Genomic DNA, 19299 nt, shown 5'->3' with positions numbered 1-19299 from the left:
GGCGGTGAGCCTCAAAGGCTCACCTCCTTTGTGCCAACCCAGCAGGACACTCCAGCTAGTGGAGTTGCCCGCCCCCTCCGGCCAGGCCCCACTTTTGGCGGCAAGGCCGGAGAAAATAATGAGAAAAACAAGATGGAGTCACTGGCCAGTCAGGACAGCCCCTAAGGTGTCCTGAGCTGAGGTGCCTCTGACTTTTAGAAATCCTCCATCTTGAAGAAGGAGGATTCCCCCAATAGGGATAGGAATGCGACCCCCTCCCCTTGGGAGGAGGCACAAAGAGGGTGTACCCACCCTCAGGGCTAGTAGCCATTGGCTACTAACCCCCCAGACCTAAACACGCCCTTAAATTTAGTATTTAAGGGCTACCCTGAACCCTAGAAAATTAGATTCCTGCAACTACAAGAAGAAGGACTGCCCAGCTGAAAACCCCTGCAGCGGAAGACCAGAAGACGACAACTGCCTTGGCTCCAGAAACTCACCGGCCTGTCTCCTGCCTTCCAAAGATCCTGCTCCAGCGACGCCTTCCAAAGGGACCAGCGACCTCGACATCCTCTGAGGACTGCCCCTGCTTCGAAAAGACAAGAAACTCCCGAGGACAGCGGACCTGCTCCAAGAAAGGCTGCGACTCTGTTTCCAGCAGCTTTAAAGAACCCTGCAAGCTCCCCGCAAGAAGCGTGAGACTTGCAACACTGCACCCGGCGACCCCGACTCGGCTGGTGGAGATCCGACACCTCAGGAGGGACCCCAGGACTACTCTGATACTGTGAGTACCAAAACCTGTCCCCCCTGAGCCCCCACAGCGCCGCCTGCAGAGGGAATCCCGAGGCTTCCCCTGACCGCGACTCTTTGAACCTAAAGTCCTGACGCCTGGGAGAGACCCTGCACCCGCAGCCCCCAGGACCTGAAGGACCGGACTTTCACTGGAGGAGTGACCCCCAGGAGTCCCTCTCCCTCGCCCAAGTGGAGGTTTCCCCGAGGAACCCCCCCCTTGCCTGCCTGCAGCGCTGAAGAGATCCCGAGATCTCTCATAGACTAACACTGCGAACCCGACGCTTGTTTCTACACTGCACCCGGCCGCCCCCGCGCCGCTGAGGGTGAAATTTCTGTGTGGACTTGTGTCCCCCCCGGTGCCCTACAAAACCCCCCGGGTCTGCCCTCCGAAGACGCGGGTACTTACCTGCAAGCAGACCGGAACCGGGGCACCCCCTTCTCTCCATTCTAGCCTATGTGTTTTGGGCACCACTTTGAACTCTGCACCTGACCGGCCCTGAGCTGCTGGTGTGGTGACTTTGGGGTTGCTCTGAACCCCCAACGGTGGGCTACCTTGGACCAAGAACTAAGCCCTGTAAGTGTCTTACTTACCTGGTTAACCTAACAAATACTTACCTCCCCTAGGAACTGTGAAAATTGCACTAAGTGTCCACTTTTAAAACAGCTATTTGTCAATAACTTGAAAAGTATACATGCAATTTTGATGATTTGAAGTTCCTAAAGTACTTACCTGCAATACCTTTCGAATGAGATATTACATGTAGAATTTGAACCTGTGGTTCTTAAAATAAACTAAGAAAAGATATTTTTCTATATAAAAACCTATTGGCTGGATTTGTCTCTGAGTGTGTGTACCTCATTTATTGTCTATGTGTATGTACAACAAATGCTTAACACTACTCCTTGGATAAGCCTACTGCTCGACCACACTACCACAAAATAGAGCATTAGTATTATCTCTTTGTGCCACTATCTTACCTCTAAGGGGAACCCTTGGACTCTGTGCATACTATTCCTTACTTTGAAATAGTGCATACAGAGCCAACTTCCTACAGTTACTTTAGCCTTTGTTTTTTCAGTGAGTATATATATATCACAGCATATACCAGCAGTCAGCAGATTATCAACTGCCTCTTGTTCCTGCAATATCCTCCTTCACCGGGAAAGGGAGGCTGGCACTACCAAAAACAGGACAGCATCTCTCAATCAGTTGTTTTCCTGGGCATTAAATGATAAACAAGTGAGATAAGCTTTCCTGAGTGCCAGTCTCTTTTCATAGTAAAGGAAAGCAAGGAATAAATATTTGCCACAAAATCGATACACAGAACCAATTCATATCACACCACTACTCTGTAGAAAGAAGTTTACACTCTAGGTCTGGGTCAGGACGATTTTTTTTTCAAACAGCCAACAGCAGACCTGATGTTTTTTAGCTCAAAATCCCAGCCTTTATCATGGTGGGTGCCATATTGTTTATTCCCATATGTACCAATGGTGTGAATAGTGACAACAGACGATCGCCTCTCTTTTTAGTCTTTCTTCTACAACAGGCGTCGAGAGCCCCATTGATAATCTCATTTGCTTCCTTTTTAGCAATTATATATCCTAACTAAGAGACTCTGTGAATAATACCCTAGTGGGTTACATCAATTTTTATCTTTTGAACGTAATTCATCAATGGCATCTATACAACAAAAACTCATTTTTTGTGTTTTCCACATCTATATACCTGTCCTTCTGAGCGAGTTCTAATTCTACTGGGAAGCAAAATAATATTGTTATTATATTGTTGGTATATTGTTCCATACATATATTCAATTCAAATATTCCTTAATCATGTTGAAATGGACTAAATCAATCATACATGTAATCTGATTGAAACCCCATTTCATCTTCTCTTTTATAGTAATTTCTGACCTGAAACCTCATTCAGAGTATTTTCCATAAGCTGACATTGATATGTGGACAACAGGTGATATTGAATGTTTATGTACAGGATATAACATCAACTTTGAGGGAGGAGATACAAATATTCCATAACGCTGTGACATCAGGAATATTGAACAAGTTATCCAAATACTGAACCCTACAGGCAATTAAGACAGATGCGCATGCAAGCAGCAACTTTAAACCTAAATATAGGACAATAACATTTGTGTCTTATTATTCCATAGATGTGTTCCACAAGCTGGTGGTTACAGAGCTTAATCATTTGAGGACCAACAATTTAGTGTGGTCCCAAAATATAAGATACCTACAGAAAGGGGAAAAGAAAAGGAAATTGTAATCAAACTCTCAGACAAGTGTACAATATTACATTGTGACTCAGGTTCGAAAAGTTCTGAGTTATTGAAATGATGTTGAATGCTATACTAAAGTTGGCAAGACATATTATTATCAAGAATTGGTAGGTACACAGATACCATAAATTTTTGGCCACATAGAGAGATAGGTACCCATTAGGACATGACAACTGTATACATTTGAAAAAGGACAATCTAACACTCCCTACTTTTTGTTTACTGTAAAAAGTCCATAAAGAAGCAAACAAACTACTTGGTAGGCCGATTGTGGCATCAATAGGGAGCCTATTAGAAAGAACTTATATTTGATCATTTCCATTTTCCCTTTGTAGAGGCTTTGCTCACATATATTAAAGATAGTGCTGATTTCTTAATCAAGATGAGTCATGGAATAATTTTTTGAGGGTGATGCCACTCATTATTATTATGACATATTAAACATAGTAAAATGTTGAGTAAGATGATTTGAGATTTGTCTGTGATCATTAACCTTTTTGATGATGCCTTATATAAACAGAGAGCAACATCAATGGGCACCTGCTTTGACTCCAGTGATGCACATCTATTCATGGTCTGGTGGTGTCCAATGACACACCTCTACAGGAATAGATATCAAAGATTGTCTTGTGGTTGCACTATTGCACTATAAAGCCAATCTTTTTCTGATATGGAATGACAATGAGAAAGCACAATGAGATTTCTGCAGACTTCTAAATGACAATGATTTTATGTCAGGAACGGAGGTGAAGGTCTTGCATTTTATCACCTTGTTATTCTCTAATAGCAACACTCAAACCCATTACAAATTATATTGCTCATGAGAACTTTGGATAATATTTGAAAAATCAATCACAAATCAGAACAGTTTATAGCAGTTGCGTGTTACAGGTATCCCCGCCCATTTCTTTGCTTCTTCAGCAGCAGACAAGAAGCCCTTCCTGAGGATTTTTTTAGCCTTAAATTGTGTGATTATTTAATTGTAAGGTTTTTGTGTTGCCTGCTCTGTATTTGTAGAAGTGTGCAAGTTTACCTGCCCTTGTCTTTTCTGGTAGGCAGCTGCGGAAAGCAACAGGTGCTGATTGAGCAGGCTGTGGAACTCTGACCATTGGTGACATTATTTTGGACACAGCTCTGGTCTCATTGCTTACTGAACGAGTGAAAGGTGTGAGTCTAGGGCCCGTGTGTCTAGGGCTCTGTGTGTCTAGGACCCTGTGGACCCTCCCCCCCACCACAAGCAAAACAAGTTTATAAGACTCACCTGTACTCTTAGATACATTATCAAAATGCACACCTGTGAGATGGGATTAACTGGCATTCAAGCAGTGGCATACAGTATTATTTCTGGTGGAAGGCCCCCTGGAGGCAAAGACTGAGCAATATGCAGAGACCCAAAACAGAATTATATGAGATGGTCGAAAGAGTCATTCCATGGGATGATAATATTTCAGAGATAGTTGACACTCTGGTTAAAAAGGCAGCTACTAGTGCCCTGAAGCCTTTTGAGAGGTACATTCTATTGGTAGCTGCTGAGTTGGAGAGATGACTTTGACTCCCCTAGAGGAGCCCTGAACCCTGTAGGCCTGAGGGACAGATTTCTGGGAAGTCTAAGGAGCCCTTCTTTCCATGGTACAAATCCACACAGGAAAGGAAAGAGGGTGCTGACAACCTGATGCAGAGTAGAGTGACATATAGTGGAATAATGTAAATTGCCATAGAGTGGAGTGTTGTACAGTGGAAGAATGTACAGTGTAGTATGGAAGGAGTGGACTGGTGTACAGTAGAGTGGGGCAGAATGTAGTGCTGTAAAATGGAGTGAGGTACAGTGTCATAGCGTACAGTGGATTGTCGAAGAGTGGAGTGGCGTATACTGCAATGGCACACAGTGGAATAGCTTAGAGTGTAGTGTCAGTGGAGTTACGTATAGTGGGATAGCATACAGTGGAGTGGAGTAAACAGGAGTGCTGTGGAGTGGCATACAGTCGAATAGCATATCCTATAGTAACATAATCTGAAATAGCTTTGAGTGAAGTAGCATAGAGTGGAGTGGCACTCAGTGGAGAGGTGTACACTAGTGTGCCGTAGAGTGGAGTGCCGTAGAATGTAAAGCATACAGTGTAGTCGTGTACAGTGGGTTGACGTTGAGTGCAGTGGCATACAAAGGATCAGCCTACAATGGAGTGGCGTATAGTGGAATGACAGAGTGTAGTGGCATATAGTGGAGTGTGGTAATTGAAACAGACATAGCGTGAAAGTGTGTTAACGGATGTAATGTGTCAGGAAAATAGAATATTTAGTGTAAATGGTGCTTTTGGTAGTGTGTATGAATATTGTAAGTAATTATTAAAGTTATATTTTCAAAATACTTAGTTATAAGTTGTGCCACATATACCGAGGTACATGCATATGATTGGCTAATGGCTGTGTTTACCAAATGTAAAAGGCAGCCATGTTGTTTTCAGCACATTTTGCATACGTTTTGTATTTCACTGCGCTCTGGGTTAGGGTGTTAATCTAGGTAAGTAGTAGGCTTTATCATTGTTTCCTGCTTATTATCACCTTATTAAAGTGTTTATAGGTAGAGAAATGTGTACATCATTTTCTATATATTTTTACAGCAGGTTTAGGAAAACTGCACCTTTAAAATAAAAATAAAAATTAAGTAGTGCTGTCATTTGTAGGTATTACTGCAGTACTCTGTAGACTTTTGTGTGAAGATTTAAATAAGATACAAATAGAAAATACACTGTAGCATGCTATATTTGTAAAACCACAATGTATTTTTCATTTTTTAACATTGTTTGAAATATATTTATGGTACCACGCTACTCCTGAGGAAGCACTGAGATGCTCCTTGTATATATTTTTTAAATATACAGAAATGTATAAATATTTTCCCTATCTATTACCACCTTATTAATATGGTAATAGGTAGGGAAAAATATCAAATCTAATACTTACCTACATAAATGGGCGGAACACAGGCAAAAGGTACCTAAAAACAACATGGATGCCTTTAACATTTGTAAAGGCAGTCATTAGCCAATCACATAATGACTTGACATCACTATGTAGATCAGTATTCATGTAAAATACAATGACATTTTGCACAAAATACCAACAATAGTTATCACTAAGTTAAACTATAACTTAAAAAATACTTATCCTACTTATCTGTAGTATGCAAAAGGATCATCTGTGCCCCATAATGGCTAACCCTGTCAAATTTCCTGTAAATTGTTTCAGCCATTTTTGTGTTACGCAAGATACAAAAGTGTATGGAAAGTGTACTGGCTGAAAAATAGGTTTTGACACCCCAACTTTTAACTTTGCACCCACTTGACCAATCTCAGCAAAACTTTCCAACCTCTACCAAAGTAAAAAGAGCAATGGGTCTGACAAGTTTTGTGTAGATTCATCAAACAGGGGAATTTATTAGCTACCAAAATTCTGAGGAATTCCTATATCTGGGAATCCTAACTATAGTTACATAAAAGCTACAGTCACTCTGTATCATATACAAATATGTAATAATTTAAACAGATTTCTGAGAGTCTCCTGCCCTAACAATAGTGTTTAGCGAACATATGAATAGATTTCCATGTTACAGTTTTACAAATGTCTGTGATAGGAACATTTCTGTCCCGGCAATGGTAGCAACTTTTTCTCTTGTGGAAGGAGCTTTAGGTTTCTTTGGTAATGGCTTGTTTGAAAGTTGGTATCATAGTGCAATAAAAGCTTCTATCCATCTAGCAAGGGATTGTTTTGAAGCGGCTAGCCCTCGTCTAATATGTCCGTAATCGACAAACAGTTGTTTAGTCTTTTTTATGTCCTTTGTTTTATCTAAATAAAAATGTAATACCCTTTAATATCACTAGAATAAAATGGAATGCACGATTTAGGTAAGATAGGATAGACTTCAATTTAGGATGTACTGCTTTTAGTTCTAGCACAATGATGTGGCGTGTCTGTTCATTGGGAGGCTAAATGCCTTGGATGGTGAACCATTACATTTTTGGGAAGAGTTCCTTGGAATTGGCTTCCTTTCATGGAATTTAAATGGAGGCCTCACTGTGCTAGAAACCGTTCCACATGAGTGGTTAGGTGGAGATGATGTTCCCAATTGTCTCTCTTTTCTAACATTTGGCCCTCTGGACACTGTTGCAAAGGTCGGATAAATAGTCTTGATTTGGGACTACACAGATAGAGGATGCCATTTATCCTAGGAGAGAAGCAATCTGAGCAGCTGTGGGTTTGCTGGTTCGTTTTATATTGAGACATTTCTGATGATTAGATAAGACTCTGTCCTCCGAAAGTACATGCTGTCTGTTTATGAGTGCCCCCAAGTATGTGAAAACTTGCATGCTAATATTGAAACAAACACCTCACAAGATTCAGAATGAATTGGAAGTCTCTTTTTTGCCTTTAAATGATGACTGCTTTTATGAGCCACTTGTCTAGCTAAGGAAAATCAAAAGTGTAGTTTCTTCTCAGATAAGCTACGATTACTGCAATGCATTTTGAGAATCGCCCTGGACCAGATTCTAGTCGGAAACAGTGTATTGATAGTAGGTATTTGGACCACAAATGGATGTGAAAATAGGCTTCTTATAGATCTATTCAACAGGGCCAATCATTTTTTATGACATAGGGAAACATTTGATGGAAACCTGGATTCCTGAATCTTTCTTTTAGGATGAACTTGCTGAGAAGACTCAGATCTACAATTGAACAGTTTTCTATAGGATTACTTTTTCTTTGCTAGGAACTGCCTCAGGTATATCCCATTGTTTTCTTGATGAGGTGGGATCATTTGTATTGAGTGTTTGGGTGATGGGAATTGGGTTTCCTTTTGTAAGATGGCCATCTGAGAATTCAATGTTGCTTTCAGAGAGATACAAAGTTGTAATGTCCTGAAGCAAATGTGATAGCCTCTTGTCGGTTGTTATTAATCTGCACTCTTCTAGGGCATTCAACACTGCTCTCTAACTGTACTGTGGGTGTGAGGCATCATTGTTTATTCCCTGAGGAGATTCTTCCTCATGAATATGAAGTTATTAGAGGTGTTTTTCTTTTCTGATTCTCCTATGGTATTGATATGTTGTGTTTTGTTTCTGTTGTGGTTGGTAAAGCCAATTCAGGCGCTGTATACACTCTGGTGAAAAAAACACCACTTTTCCTATATTATGTATAGTATTTTTCTTTGTTATTTAAGAACAACTGCTTTGTCTAGCCTCATTTGTTATCTAAAGCATTTCTTATTCGGTATGTTGCCCAAAAAATTATGTGCCTGAAAAAGGGAGATTTGCTATTTTTAACTGTGCTTCTGGCTTTAGAGATAACACTCTTAGCAAAGAGGATCTTCGGAGAGATATACCAATACAGTAGCTGCTGGCAGAACATTCTACAGCATACAGCTCCGCACTAGTTCTTTGGTTTGCAACTAGGGAACCCTCTTTGAAAAATTTCCATGTAATCCTATTGCTGGTGTTTTGGCAAATCTTATATAATGGATATCATGCCATCCCAGATTTCCCTGTGGTACCTCCGAGCAGTGTAGTGGAACTTGTTTTGCTTAGCTGGCTTGATAGGGTCTCACACATTTTCCTGTTAACATTTCTTGAGGAGTGATGTTGTCATCAAATGATGATATTTAAAGTGGTAAATGAGTTGGTGAAGTTGGGAGTATACAATGTCATATCCGTATTCATGTTTGTATATGGAGAATGTGATGGTGATCTTGATCTTGCTCTTCTTGATTCTGAAGAACCATCAGGCAAAGAATGCCTACTCCTCTATAGCTCTTGTAACGTATGTGGCAATGGAGGTTTCCACTTTCTAAAAGGAGGCACTGAAGTTGCCTTGGATGCTTTTGCTGATGGTGAAAGATTAAGTGGTGTCAGAGGAGTATATACTGGTTCTTCGAAAGGTATAATCGGAGCGATAGGTCAATATGGTAATGGAGTAGCATGTAGGGCTGAAGCATGGCGATATCTGCTTGGAGGGGTAGATGTTGATTCCTCTCTGTGTCCCATTCTGGACTGGTTTTGTTCTTATGATAGGAAAAATCACACATCTTGAGAAGCAGTATATGGTTTGGACTGTAGATGGTGAAACAGACCATGCTTTAGAGACTTGAAAGAGATGTAGAAAATCTCTCTTTTTTTCAACATCAAAGGGCATGTGGGCGCCAACGGCTTTGACATCAATGGCAATCTTGATATCATCCTACAGTGGCGACAAGCATGATGTAGTTTTTCTCCATTGATCTACCTCTGAGATGTGTCTCAAAGGATGCATGGGACATGAAAGCTGGTTCAGAGACGGATCTTTGTAGCCTCTTTCACCTCCTCTTTTGCTCCTCTGCCCTCCAGTTTTTCAGTATGCCTCTAAGACATATGCTTTCTATGTCTCTTAATGTCCTCTTGGACATGTACTTGCAGATGTCGCAGTCAGTGACAGAGTAGGAAGGAGGCACCATGACACAAACTTTGTGGCCATCTATTAAAGCATTCTTTCAACCACATGAAGAGCACTTGGATAAAAGTAATGGCATTCAAAATAAATATCTAGTGAGAAAGTGAAGAAAAAATGGTCCATGCAACGAAGAGTGGTAAAAAAACGCTGAGTGAAAGTACAAGAAATATTTTTCAATGAAGAAAAACTAGTACTTTTGAGGTAAAAAGAAAAATCTAAGAAGTGTTCCTGGGATACTTCTCTCACGAGCCAGAAAAAGGAATTGGGTGAGAGAAGTAACTGCCAGTACAAGATATTCTGGGTAGAGGTGCCTCTCAGGTTCTTAAAGGGTTAGGTTCCCTTTATCTCTCTCTCTTTGTTAAATGTCAGCCAACAGCATTTTTGCATTCATGTTCTCTAATTAAAACTCTAACTGCGCTATTGAAAAAAGCAGCAATACATTTTTGAGAATTATTTGATACGTTTTTCTACTAGATATTCATGAAAAATGTGACTTTTATAGGCTTCTATTCAAAAGATTTATTCAGAAGTTTCCTGGACAAAGAATTTCTTTGATGCGGTGCCCATGATAATCAACTAGTTAAATGGTGTTCCACCCAACCAGCAGGGGGTTTATCTAAGCATTTATGACATCAGTGAAGATTCCTATGATGCAGAAGTAGCATTCACACAAGTCCCTACCATAAAAAGAGTGCCCCATTTGTGTGGTTGCGCCTAGCATCCGTGACAAAAAGGAACCACACTAAGACCATGCAGAGACTGCACTGACTTCATATGGCCACAGATGTCATGTGTTCTGGTCGTGAGTGCTAGGCCCAGCCCCACAAGTCAGATAATCTTTTTATCAGAAGTGTGGGAACGCTGGGTGGAAGTTTGTGGATCCCCACAGATTCCGAAACATTTCCTCAAAGGAGGGAGAATACACATTTTAAGTCAATGTTTGAGGTCTGCAGGGCATTCTGGGTAAGAACACCTAATGGGATCCATGTACCCCACACCACCCTGGATTCATCTGGGTCTCAGAAATGCCCAAAGTTCATAGGGTTTCCTGTTGCCAACTGCCAAAGTACACAAATATGGAGGCCATTCACCACCGCAAGGAGTCTGCGGACCTGTGGCAATCACCAAGCAGGAATCCAATAGGGACAAATAGCTCTGGAAAGGGGAAATGATCCTCATTCCAGCATTAACTCTCCTGCCTTTATCAATGCTCTGGGGAGATGGGGAGTAGGCAGTGTTATACCCTCTGAGCACCAATCAAAGTAAAACCAGACAACATCTAATGGTTTCACATTTAATCACAGTGCTTCAGCGTATTGAAAATCTTTCTCTGCGCTCTGAAATCATTATATAGAGTCAAAATTATTTTGTGTTCGCACGAGAATGATTTTATTCAGGGAATGCAGAGGACCAGAGGTTCACATTCTCCACATTGTAATTGTAATGTGGAGGACGAAAATGTTAAATCAATTTATAGATGAGATTATATATCCCTTACCACTTGTAAAGAGACAACTATGAATGCTTTAGCTATTGTTAGGTACTGGTATGAATATTGTGCAGTCATTAAAGTACCTCATTTGAAATGAGACTTACGGTTTACATCAGGGTCTCCAAACCTTTCTGTAGTGAGAGCTACTTCTGATCAGTAAAAATCATTGTGAACTACTGAAAGCTAAGGAACTTGCACATTTTTAACAGACACCCCTACGCCCAGCTTTTCTGAACCCAAGCCTAATGTCCATAGAGCCAGATACTATAGTTTGAATAAATTACTTTTACGTGGGCACTATTACAGGGCTGCAGTGTGTGTCAGTGAGAGCGAGGTCTTTGTGGATGTATGAACATGTGTGCGTATGAATGGGATATATGTGTATGGGTGACTGAGAGCTTTTTTTGGATGTAGTTGTGGAACAGGACATGCCTTTCGCCATTTGTGGCACCTTTAAATGTAACTGACTACTAGACAGCACAAATATTTAAAGGATACTGCAATCAACAAATGAAATAGCTTTAAGCCATAAGAAGTATACTAAAAGTATACAAGAGGTCATAGGCTTACGCTCGACCTAAAAGGGAGTTCTCAAAAACTGCCATTTTCCATTTTAATTCCCTTTGGATTCTTTGCTCTTTGATACAGAATAAACTATACAGGCAGACTGGAATTAAATAAGATTTGGTATGAAGGTAGAACTTTACTGGAGGGAAATGCTTTTGCTTGGTTTGGTCTAAATTTGCTCAGTAGTTTTTGAGAAATTAGCTTTTTAAAGCGTTGAACAAGAATAGGCTAACTTTTAGAGCTATCTGGACTACTTTTGTCATTTATTTGTTGCTCCCTTTTCACTGTTGGTGTTTTAGGCTGGTAGGGTGTTTTATTGCAGCATTCTGTTCCTCCCACCTCCTCCCATGTCGCTGACATTTGTTTTGGCTTTATTTCAGTGCTGTCCTCATTTACATCTGGCTCCTGGAACATTTGCTCCACCATTAAATCTTTAATAAAAGGTAGCTCCTAGGCTTTGTTTTTTAATGTTATTTTACCACTGCCCGGCAACTGTTGATTAATGTTCTTTCAGTACAGCCCAGTGCGCGCATTGATTTAATCTTGAAGTAAGCTTATGTTTTCAAGAGAAATTCTTTGGTGCTTATGTGTGTTAATTCCTCTGTAGGTGTTTTGCTTGTGTCTATGTAACATTAAAATAAGCTTATTTTACAAAAGACACACCTGGTGCCTAGACATTTTGCTCACTGCTCACGCAAGCCACAATATGCCCTTTCTCGTAGAATGTAGCTGAACCTAGAAGCAATGATGTGAAACTTGCAGAACCTCGCATCTGGAGTCTCTCTCTCCAGGGCCCCTCCCTGCCAGCCCTTACCGCATCCGCACACAGGACTTTGCTTATCTCCTTCATTGGGGTCATAAATCTTCTCAGGCTGCTCTGCTATTGTTAACTTCATTGGAGCTTTGTTGAAATGCAAGGCAAGAACACTTGCAAGTCTTTTCATTCTGTTAACATAAAAAGAAAATACATTTCCAGCCATATTTTTCAATTTCTGTTCAGACGTTTACACAACCCGAGGTAGTGCAGTCATCTTTTTGTCTCTCCTCAGGATCTTGTGATTTCTGAGGTCAGTAGCCTCCAGTGACCACCAAAACATGACAGGAAAGATGAAATTATGAGGCAGGGTTTACCAATTTGTGTGGCAAGAAAAGTCCAGTTCTGAATTTACAATGCAAATAGCTCTAACTCAAGAAAATGCTAGACCTATTGCTTTGCAAATGCTTGCTTTTTCTTGGCATGACAGATCTGAGGCTGTCAAGAAACCAAAGCGGATAGATGTTTTTTTAAAAGTTTCGTCCAACGGCTCCAAAGTTAAGAAAACAAAAAATGCAGTTTCAATGGAAACGAAGACTCAGCCATAACTACAGAAGCACTACATAGCTAGATAGATAAGCACACAGACTGATCAATAGATATTTGTTGACCTATAGTTTTATTCATGGATCGGATCACATCACATCTATTTTCAGTTGTACCATGGTGTTTTTCCAGTCACTGGAATAAACCTGAGCCTGATTTTGTAGGTACATATCCCACTCACCATCAAATTATGTGTCTATTTTCTCCACTGCTCTATAACGCTCTGATGCTCCTAGAGGTGTGGGTCACATTGTATAGAACTAAAAAATAAATAAATAAATAAAAAGTTTGGATATCATTAACAAGTTGCTACTGCTGGACAAATGCCTATAATTCTCTTGAGGAGTATGCTAGTGCATTTAATGTTGGTTTTCAAACAGATCTGTGAAAAATGAAGCCTTTACCTTTGTTGCCTGGTTTTGGATGCGATAACCTGAAGAGATCCTTGTGTGACCAGCCATTCCTTTGTTTGTATTTGGTGACTGCATAAGCCACATCCATGACATCCTTTGTGGTATACCAATCAGCAACAGCTTTTCTCAATGCACGACCCCACATGCCACACTTCATGCCCTCCTTCAGGTCCTTCTTAAACTGGAGGAATGTAAAGAGGTGGGTAGGGATTCGGCACACCTCGGGCACAGCCTTAAACGCAGCCTGTTTGGTCTTTATGTCCGAACATTGTGAGCACAGGGCGAGAGCAAAAAGTGTAGGATCCTGTTTTGCCGCCCTGCCCTCTTGGCTGAAGACCTTTATCTCCTGAACAGCTTCCGAGCCCCTGCCGGCCTCAATTAAGTGAATAAGGGCCTCAGCATTCTCATAGCCAAGTTTTTTCTCTTCAGTGTAGTATGTACCACCTTCTGAGCCAAAGCACAGGAAACGCTGTAGTCGTACCATGTCTGTGACATGCCACACATAGCCACCATCAGAATTGGGTACCTGCTTGGAATCCAGTTGCTCTGTCTGCAAAACATCCCCCGCCATTGTTTTATACATATGAAAGACCTGAAGGGATGACAAAATATAGAGAGTGCTCAGGAACAGAAATATAGTGCAAGTGCGCAAAGTTAATTAGTGTAATGAAAATGTATCACTTTTAACTACCACAGATATGAAAATGCTTTGAGAAACTGCTGCCAGTAATTTGCCCACTTTGGATTAAGACTCTCTTATCCTTTCCTGAAATTGTCGTTTTTGATTTCATCCACCAAAGACACAGCAAATGCTGATTCAAGTCAAATTGCGACAAGTAAATCTCTGTTTTTCCCGCAGTTACCAAAATCAACGTGCTCACGGATGACTGGGACAGTTTCCTGCTTTTTCAATATTTTCAAAAATAGGTTTATGTGCAAGATACACTAAGTAAAATGATATTTGTACAGCTCCAATACTGTAAGCTTTTTTTTTAGCAAAGATCTATTAATTTGTCACAATGAAGGAACAACAAGATGCTGCATCGGTCATTAGGTTTCTTGCATTTTATATATCTCTGGTTTACTACTTTCAGTATAAAGGTCTCAATTCAGTGGGTAGGGCCTACTGAGCTCAAAGAGGGCAGAGTTCGACTAGACCTGTGGTGAGATGCCGCCCTCAGGCCCATGAAGAACCATTGTGAGTTGGGAATAGGTCTCATTATTAGAGTGGGTGGGTGTTATGAGGCAGCAACACAATTCTTTGGACTCTTACTGATCCCAGACCACGACAAAAACCTAGAACGTCTAAAAGCTTTGGCCTTCTGCTGTACCTAACATGTTGACACCAGCCTGTCAGCTTTGCTTGGGCAGCTGCAAGTGTAGCAGGACTCAGAGGTGTCTCCATTATAGTGTGGGGATGTTGAGGCAGAAATATGTCCTGCATGGAGTACAGCTGTGTTCCCCCGCTCCAAGTGCCCAGCTGCATATATCTGGTATCCAGGCTTTGATTATTTGGCCTTAACATCACACTAGTCCGAGGCATGTCCTTGACATGAGTAGGGCTTGGACTTGTCCTGTGATCTGGAAGGGTGCATCAAGAATGCCATCAATGACTGACAGGGGACAACTGTCCCTCTCATGGGGGTTAGCACATAGAGTGGTGGTGGCAGCATACTGTGTGTTGTGAATCCATAGTTATGACTAGACCTTTCCATCTGGGGCACTGGAGAAGGCATTTACTGGCCTACTCATGTAAAGTTCTGAGTTTAAGTGTTTTCCCAATCACAGTGCTAACATTCTGAGTGCATTTTTTTTAACAAACTTTATTGGTTTACAGGGATATCATATACACAGTTATAGTGAAAAAAAGCTCACATTAAACATCATATAATTTTGTCTTCTATGGCAAGGTGAGGCCTGCATGGACCCATCACAGTTGTGCATGCAAAGATCAACAGACACACAAGCAGTGCTGGTAATCAACAATGCTAGAATGAACTATATTGCCATGGTACCCTAAGTCCAATGTAAACACAGTAAACCCCCCCCACCCTCCCCCATCTGCCCTCGCACTAAGTCCCTACAGAACATGCAGATTATAAATCTCCATGTGCAGGTGTCTATAGTCTAAATACAAAGAGGGGGGAGGGACCGGGAGTTTTTTTTAGGTCCAGTGTACAGTCTCCCACTTAAAGTAATTTAAACAAAGGTACACTGTTCCAACGTACTAGGTGACCTGGTGTCTCAGGAGCAAGAACCCTCAAGCATCACAAGGGATGACTGGCATCATCATCGGGAATGCTCCACGCCAGGCCAGCGCTGCAACGCCTGGCGGGCTCTCCGGTAGGGGGCTCTAAGCCGTGTTGATCTGATAACGACTGGTAGGTTCAAACTATACAGATCAAACAATAGTGGAGAGAGCAAAAGATAGGAAATTAAAATTGGTTATTCATTCAACAAGATACATCAAAATTTTAATCAGTTCTGGAAAGGATGAAGACCAAGATTAAAAAAACAACCAGGAAAGTAACACAATGAGTTATAATGCTCAATTACTTTCAAGGAGCAAACAACCACAGAGGACTACAACTATTATGGTGCCTCTAAATTAGGGTCAACATGTTTCGCGTCTACGGTCCAGCCGGATCCATTGACTCTTCATCAGGACCAGAAAAAAACACGTCTTCTCCAATTAAAGAATAGAAAAACCTAAAGTAGGCTCAAGAGACAGTCACTTACGTCAAGACAACTGGCTCAGTCAGAAGAGGTCACCCTAGAAAACAAAAAGTAAAAACACCAAAGATACACAAGTTGTGATTACAAAGGTGCATTAGTGAAAACATATGTGATGGGTCAAGGTGAAACAAACGTAGAGTCTGGGTTACCAACCCCAATTTGAGATCAGGCCCCTTGGAAAGCACATTCCAAGGACTCAAGTAGATGCTGTGCATGGTAAACAAAAGGGTGTATTAAATACAATTAAACATTAGCACAAGAGGGGTACATCAATACCACAACTAGTTGAGAGAGTGTCCCACAGAGAAGCCTCGTAATTATAATCACCAATGAGAACACACCAGGTCCAAAAACCGGGACCCGTGTTATCAGATCGGGTAATGCGGGGAATAAAGAGAAATAGCATATAAACCTTTTAACATGCCTGACATATTGCTACTCACAATTACGTCGTTGCTCCAGCGCCATGGACCTACCCTCTGGACAGCGCTCCTGAACCAAACTGCCACGGGCGCTGTCAGAGCCATACGTAGACGCCGCGGAGCACGGAAGTGAGAGTATCTTCCGGCTCGCGCGCGTCTGTTAGCAGCGTAATAAAGGAAGGACTACAAATTCAAGTCAGTCAGGGATCCATAAAAATAAAGGAAGGACAACCTTCCATGGAAATAAGGGGAAGAGATCTCCCATACCGAAAACCACAACAACTAAGGCTGAAATTAACTCAGATATGACAAAGTTATCGTCAGAGGAGGGGCACAAATCTCGTAATATATACAATGGTGTCCTATGTTAAAAGGATACTTATTAATTTAAATTCAACAGTACTACAATTTATCATCAAACAGAGGACATAAATCTTGTGAAGACAATCAAAACAAATCCGCCAACTAAAACCCAACAGACTTTTGTTGTGTATTGCATTCTATAACATGAAAAATCATCGTCATAAACAAATCTACAGTGGATTCAATATAAGTCATAGGTCATAATTATATTCATGAAAGCGAAGTCCACGGAATGTCATCATTCAAACCCCGGTTGCTGGTCCCGAATTTGAAAACCCACCTTTGTTCAGTCCTAAAAAGTACCCCAGTGTCATTGGGTCGAAATCTGGGTACCTCTAAAATCACCCACCAAAGATCATCAGGGGTATGTGGGGTCTCCAAAAAATGGGCGCAAAGCTTTGTAGGGACTCTTTTGCATCTAATATTGCTTCTGTGTCTATAGTCTACAGCATAACAACCTGTGACCCAAGGATCCCCCACTCAGAGCCCACCACTATCCAGAGCATAGACAATCTGTTACAGAGCCCCGGTTCCAGATGCCACAAATCCTCGAGTCTCCTTGAAGTAATTCAACATAGCAAACCAAGCACATGTATCCTCCTCTAGCTTATCATCTCGACTGACGTGTCTCATCCGTACCTCTTCCACAGCTGTCCACTCAGAAATATTGTTTAACCACGCTGTGTTCGTGGGGGCGTTGGGCTAAGCCATGCTATTGCTAAGTACCACCCCAAGGAGAACAACTTTACTACTCAGTTTCTTTTTTGAAGGAGAGTGGAGAAAGCACAAATATCTGGCTGGCCTCCATCTGTACATCACACCCTGTGGCTCTATTTAGGTTTCGTACCAACTCACGCCGGTAAGAGGACAGGGAATGGCAGTACCATACCGTGTCGGGCAAGTCATCTGCTAGAACTCCATGCCATCAGCAACTCACCGAGGAAGAATCATATATACCATATAGGACCTAAGGGGGGAGGTATGTCTGGTGTATAAAATTATAATGTATAAGCTTAAACTGTGCTTTGGAGCTGACTGTCTTTACCCCCTCATGGATCTTCAGCCAGGTCTTAGCTGACAACGGTTCCCCTATCATGGGCTCCCATTTGGCCTGAACCGGGAGCGCCACAAGTAATAGCTCATCTCTTAGAGCCTTATATGGGAAAACTATCAATGCCCCTGGGCCATGTTGTCAAGCAACATGGTCAACATACAGAACGGATGTGGTTCATTGGGAAAGAACGGCCACACCTTCTGTGCTACCGCCGAAATTTTAATATATTGGAGCTATTGACCCGCGCCTAAAGAGAAGGAATCTGCAGCCTCCTCCCTTGTAATAAACCGCCCTCCAGGTTAAAGGTTACCCATGACCTCAGAACCCCTGTCTCTTCACTTCTGTACCGACATGGAATCCGCAATCTGAAAAATGTTTGTACCATCCACAAAGGCATATCCGAGGCATAAGGAGCCCATGGAAGAACCCACAGGACTGCTCCTTTCCATATTCCCACCACTTGCAGATTAACATATGAAAAGGAGGAAGGTACTCTCAAACTAGACATGAGGAGAAACGGTAGCGACCTATCCACATGGATGCCCTGTGGAAGGTGTTTCTCCCAGTTATCATCTGGGTCGAGGCAGTGGATGGCATGCTGCAGCTGGGCCACCATATAATAAAGGTCCAGATGAGGAACCTCAAGTCCCCCGTACCCATGTCCTCTTTAATATGGCAAGCCCAACATATTTACGCCTGTTACTCCAAAAGAGGTCTACAATCAAACCATCAACAGGATAATGTCTGGGGATGGACTATAAAGTGCACTGTAGGATGTACAGACAGCGTGGCAGAGCAATCAATTTAAAAAAAAAAGGTAATCCTGCCCATAAGGGACAGAGAGAGTTCCTTCTAAAATATATGACATTGGCCTCAAAGCCCTCCGCAGCTCTGTCCACATTGTGAGTTAGTTATTGTAGGAAGTTGGCTCTGTATATACTATTTCAAAGTAAGAAATAGTGTGCACAGAGTCCAAGGGTTCCCCTTAGAGGTAAGATAGTGGCAAAAATAGATAATTCTAATGCTCTATTTTGTGGTAGTGTGGTCGAGCAGTAGGCTTATCAGAGGGTAGTGTTAAGCATTTGTTTTACACACACAGGCAATAAATGAGGAACACACACTCAAAGACAATTCCAGGCCAATAGTTTTTTTTTTATAGAAAAATATATTTTCTTAGTTTATTTTAAGAACCACAGGTTCAAGATTTACAAACAATACTTTAAATGAAAGGTATTTCACTCAGGTATCTTAGGAACTTTGAATTATCACAATAGCATGTACAGTTTTGGCAAAAATGGCAATAAGCTATTTTAAAAGTGGACACTGCAAAAATCAACAGTTCCT

General features: G+C 41.5%; 1 protein-coding gene across 5 annotated transcripts in view; it reads right to left on the bottom strand.

The window, feature by feature from the left end:
• The window catches only part of RO60 (Ro60, Y RNA binding protein), a 556402-nt gene that overhangs the window by 459959 nt on the left and 77144 nt on the right, over nucleotides 1-19299 (bottom strand). For 4 of the 5 annotated variants that reach the window (XM_069231624.1, XM_069231627.1, XM_069231623.1 and 1 more), the window contains one exon: nucleotides 13372-13972. In XM_069231624.1, coding sequence (XP_069087725.1) covers nucleotides 13372-13963 — 592 coding nt within the window. In that variant the 5' untranslated portion in view covers nucleotides 13964-13972. Of the gene's footprint in view, nucleotides 1-13371; nucleotides 13973-15608; nucleotides 15728-19299 lie in introns of those variants that run through there. The other variant, XM_069231625.1, reaches the window with a different exon arrangement.

This window comes from Pleurodeles waltl, chromosome 4_2, assembly GCF_031143425.1.
Source record: "Pleurodeles waltl isolate 20211129_DDA chromosome 4_2, aPleWal1.hap1.20221129, whole genome shotgun sequence".
Lineage (NCBI taxonomy): Eukaryota > Metazoa > Chordata > Amphibia > Caudata > Salamandridae > Pleurodeles > Pleurodeles waltl.
The sequence above is the reverse complement of the archived record's forward strand: the minus strand, read 5'-3'. Positions and strand labels throughout refer to the sequence as shown.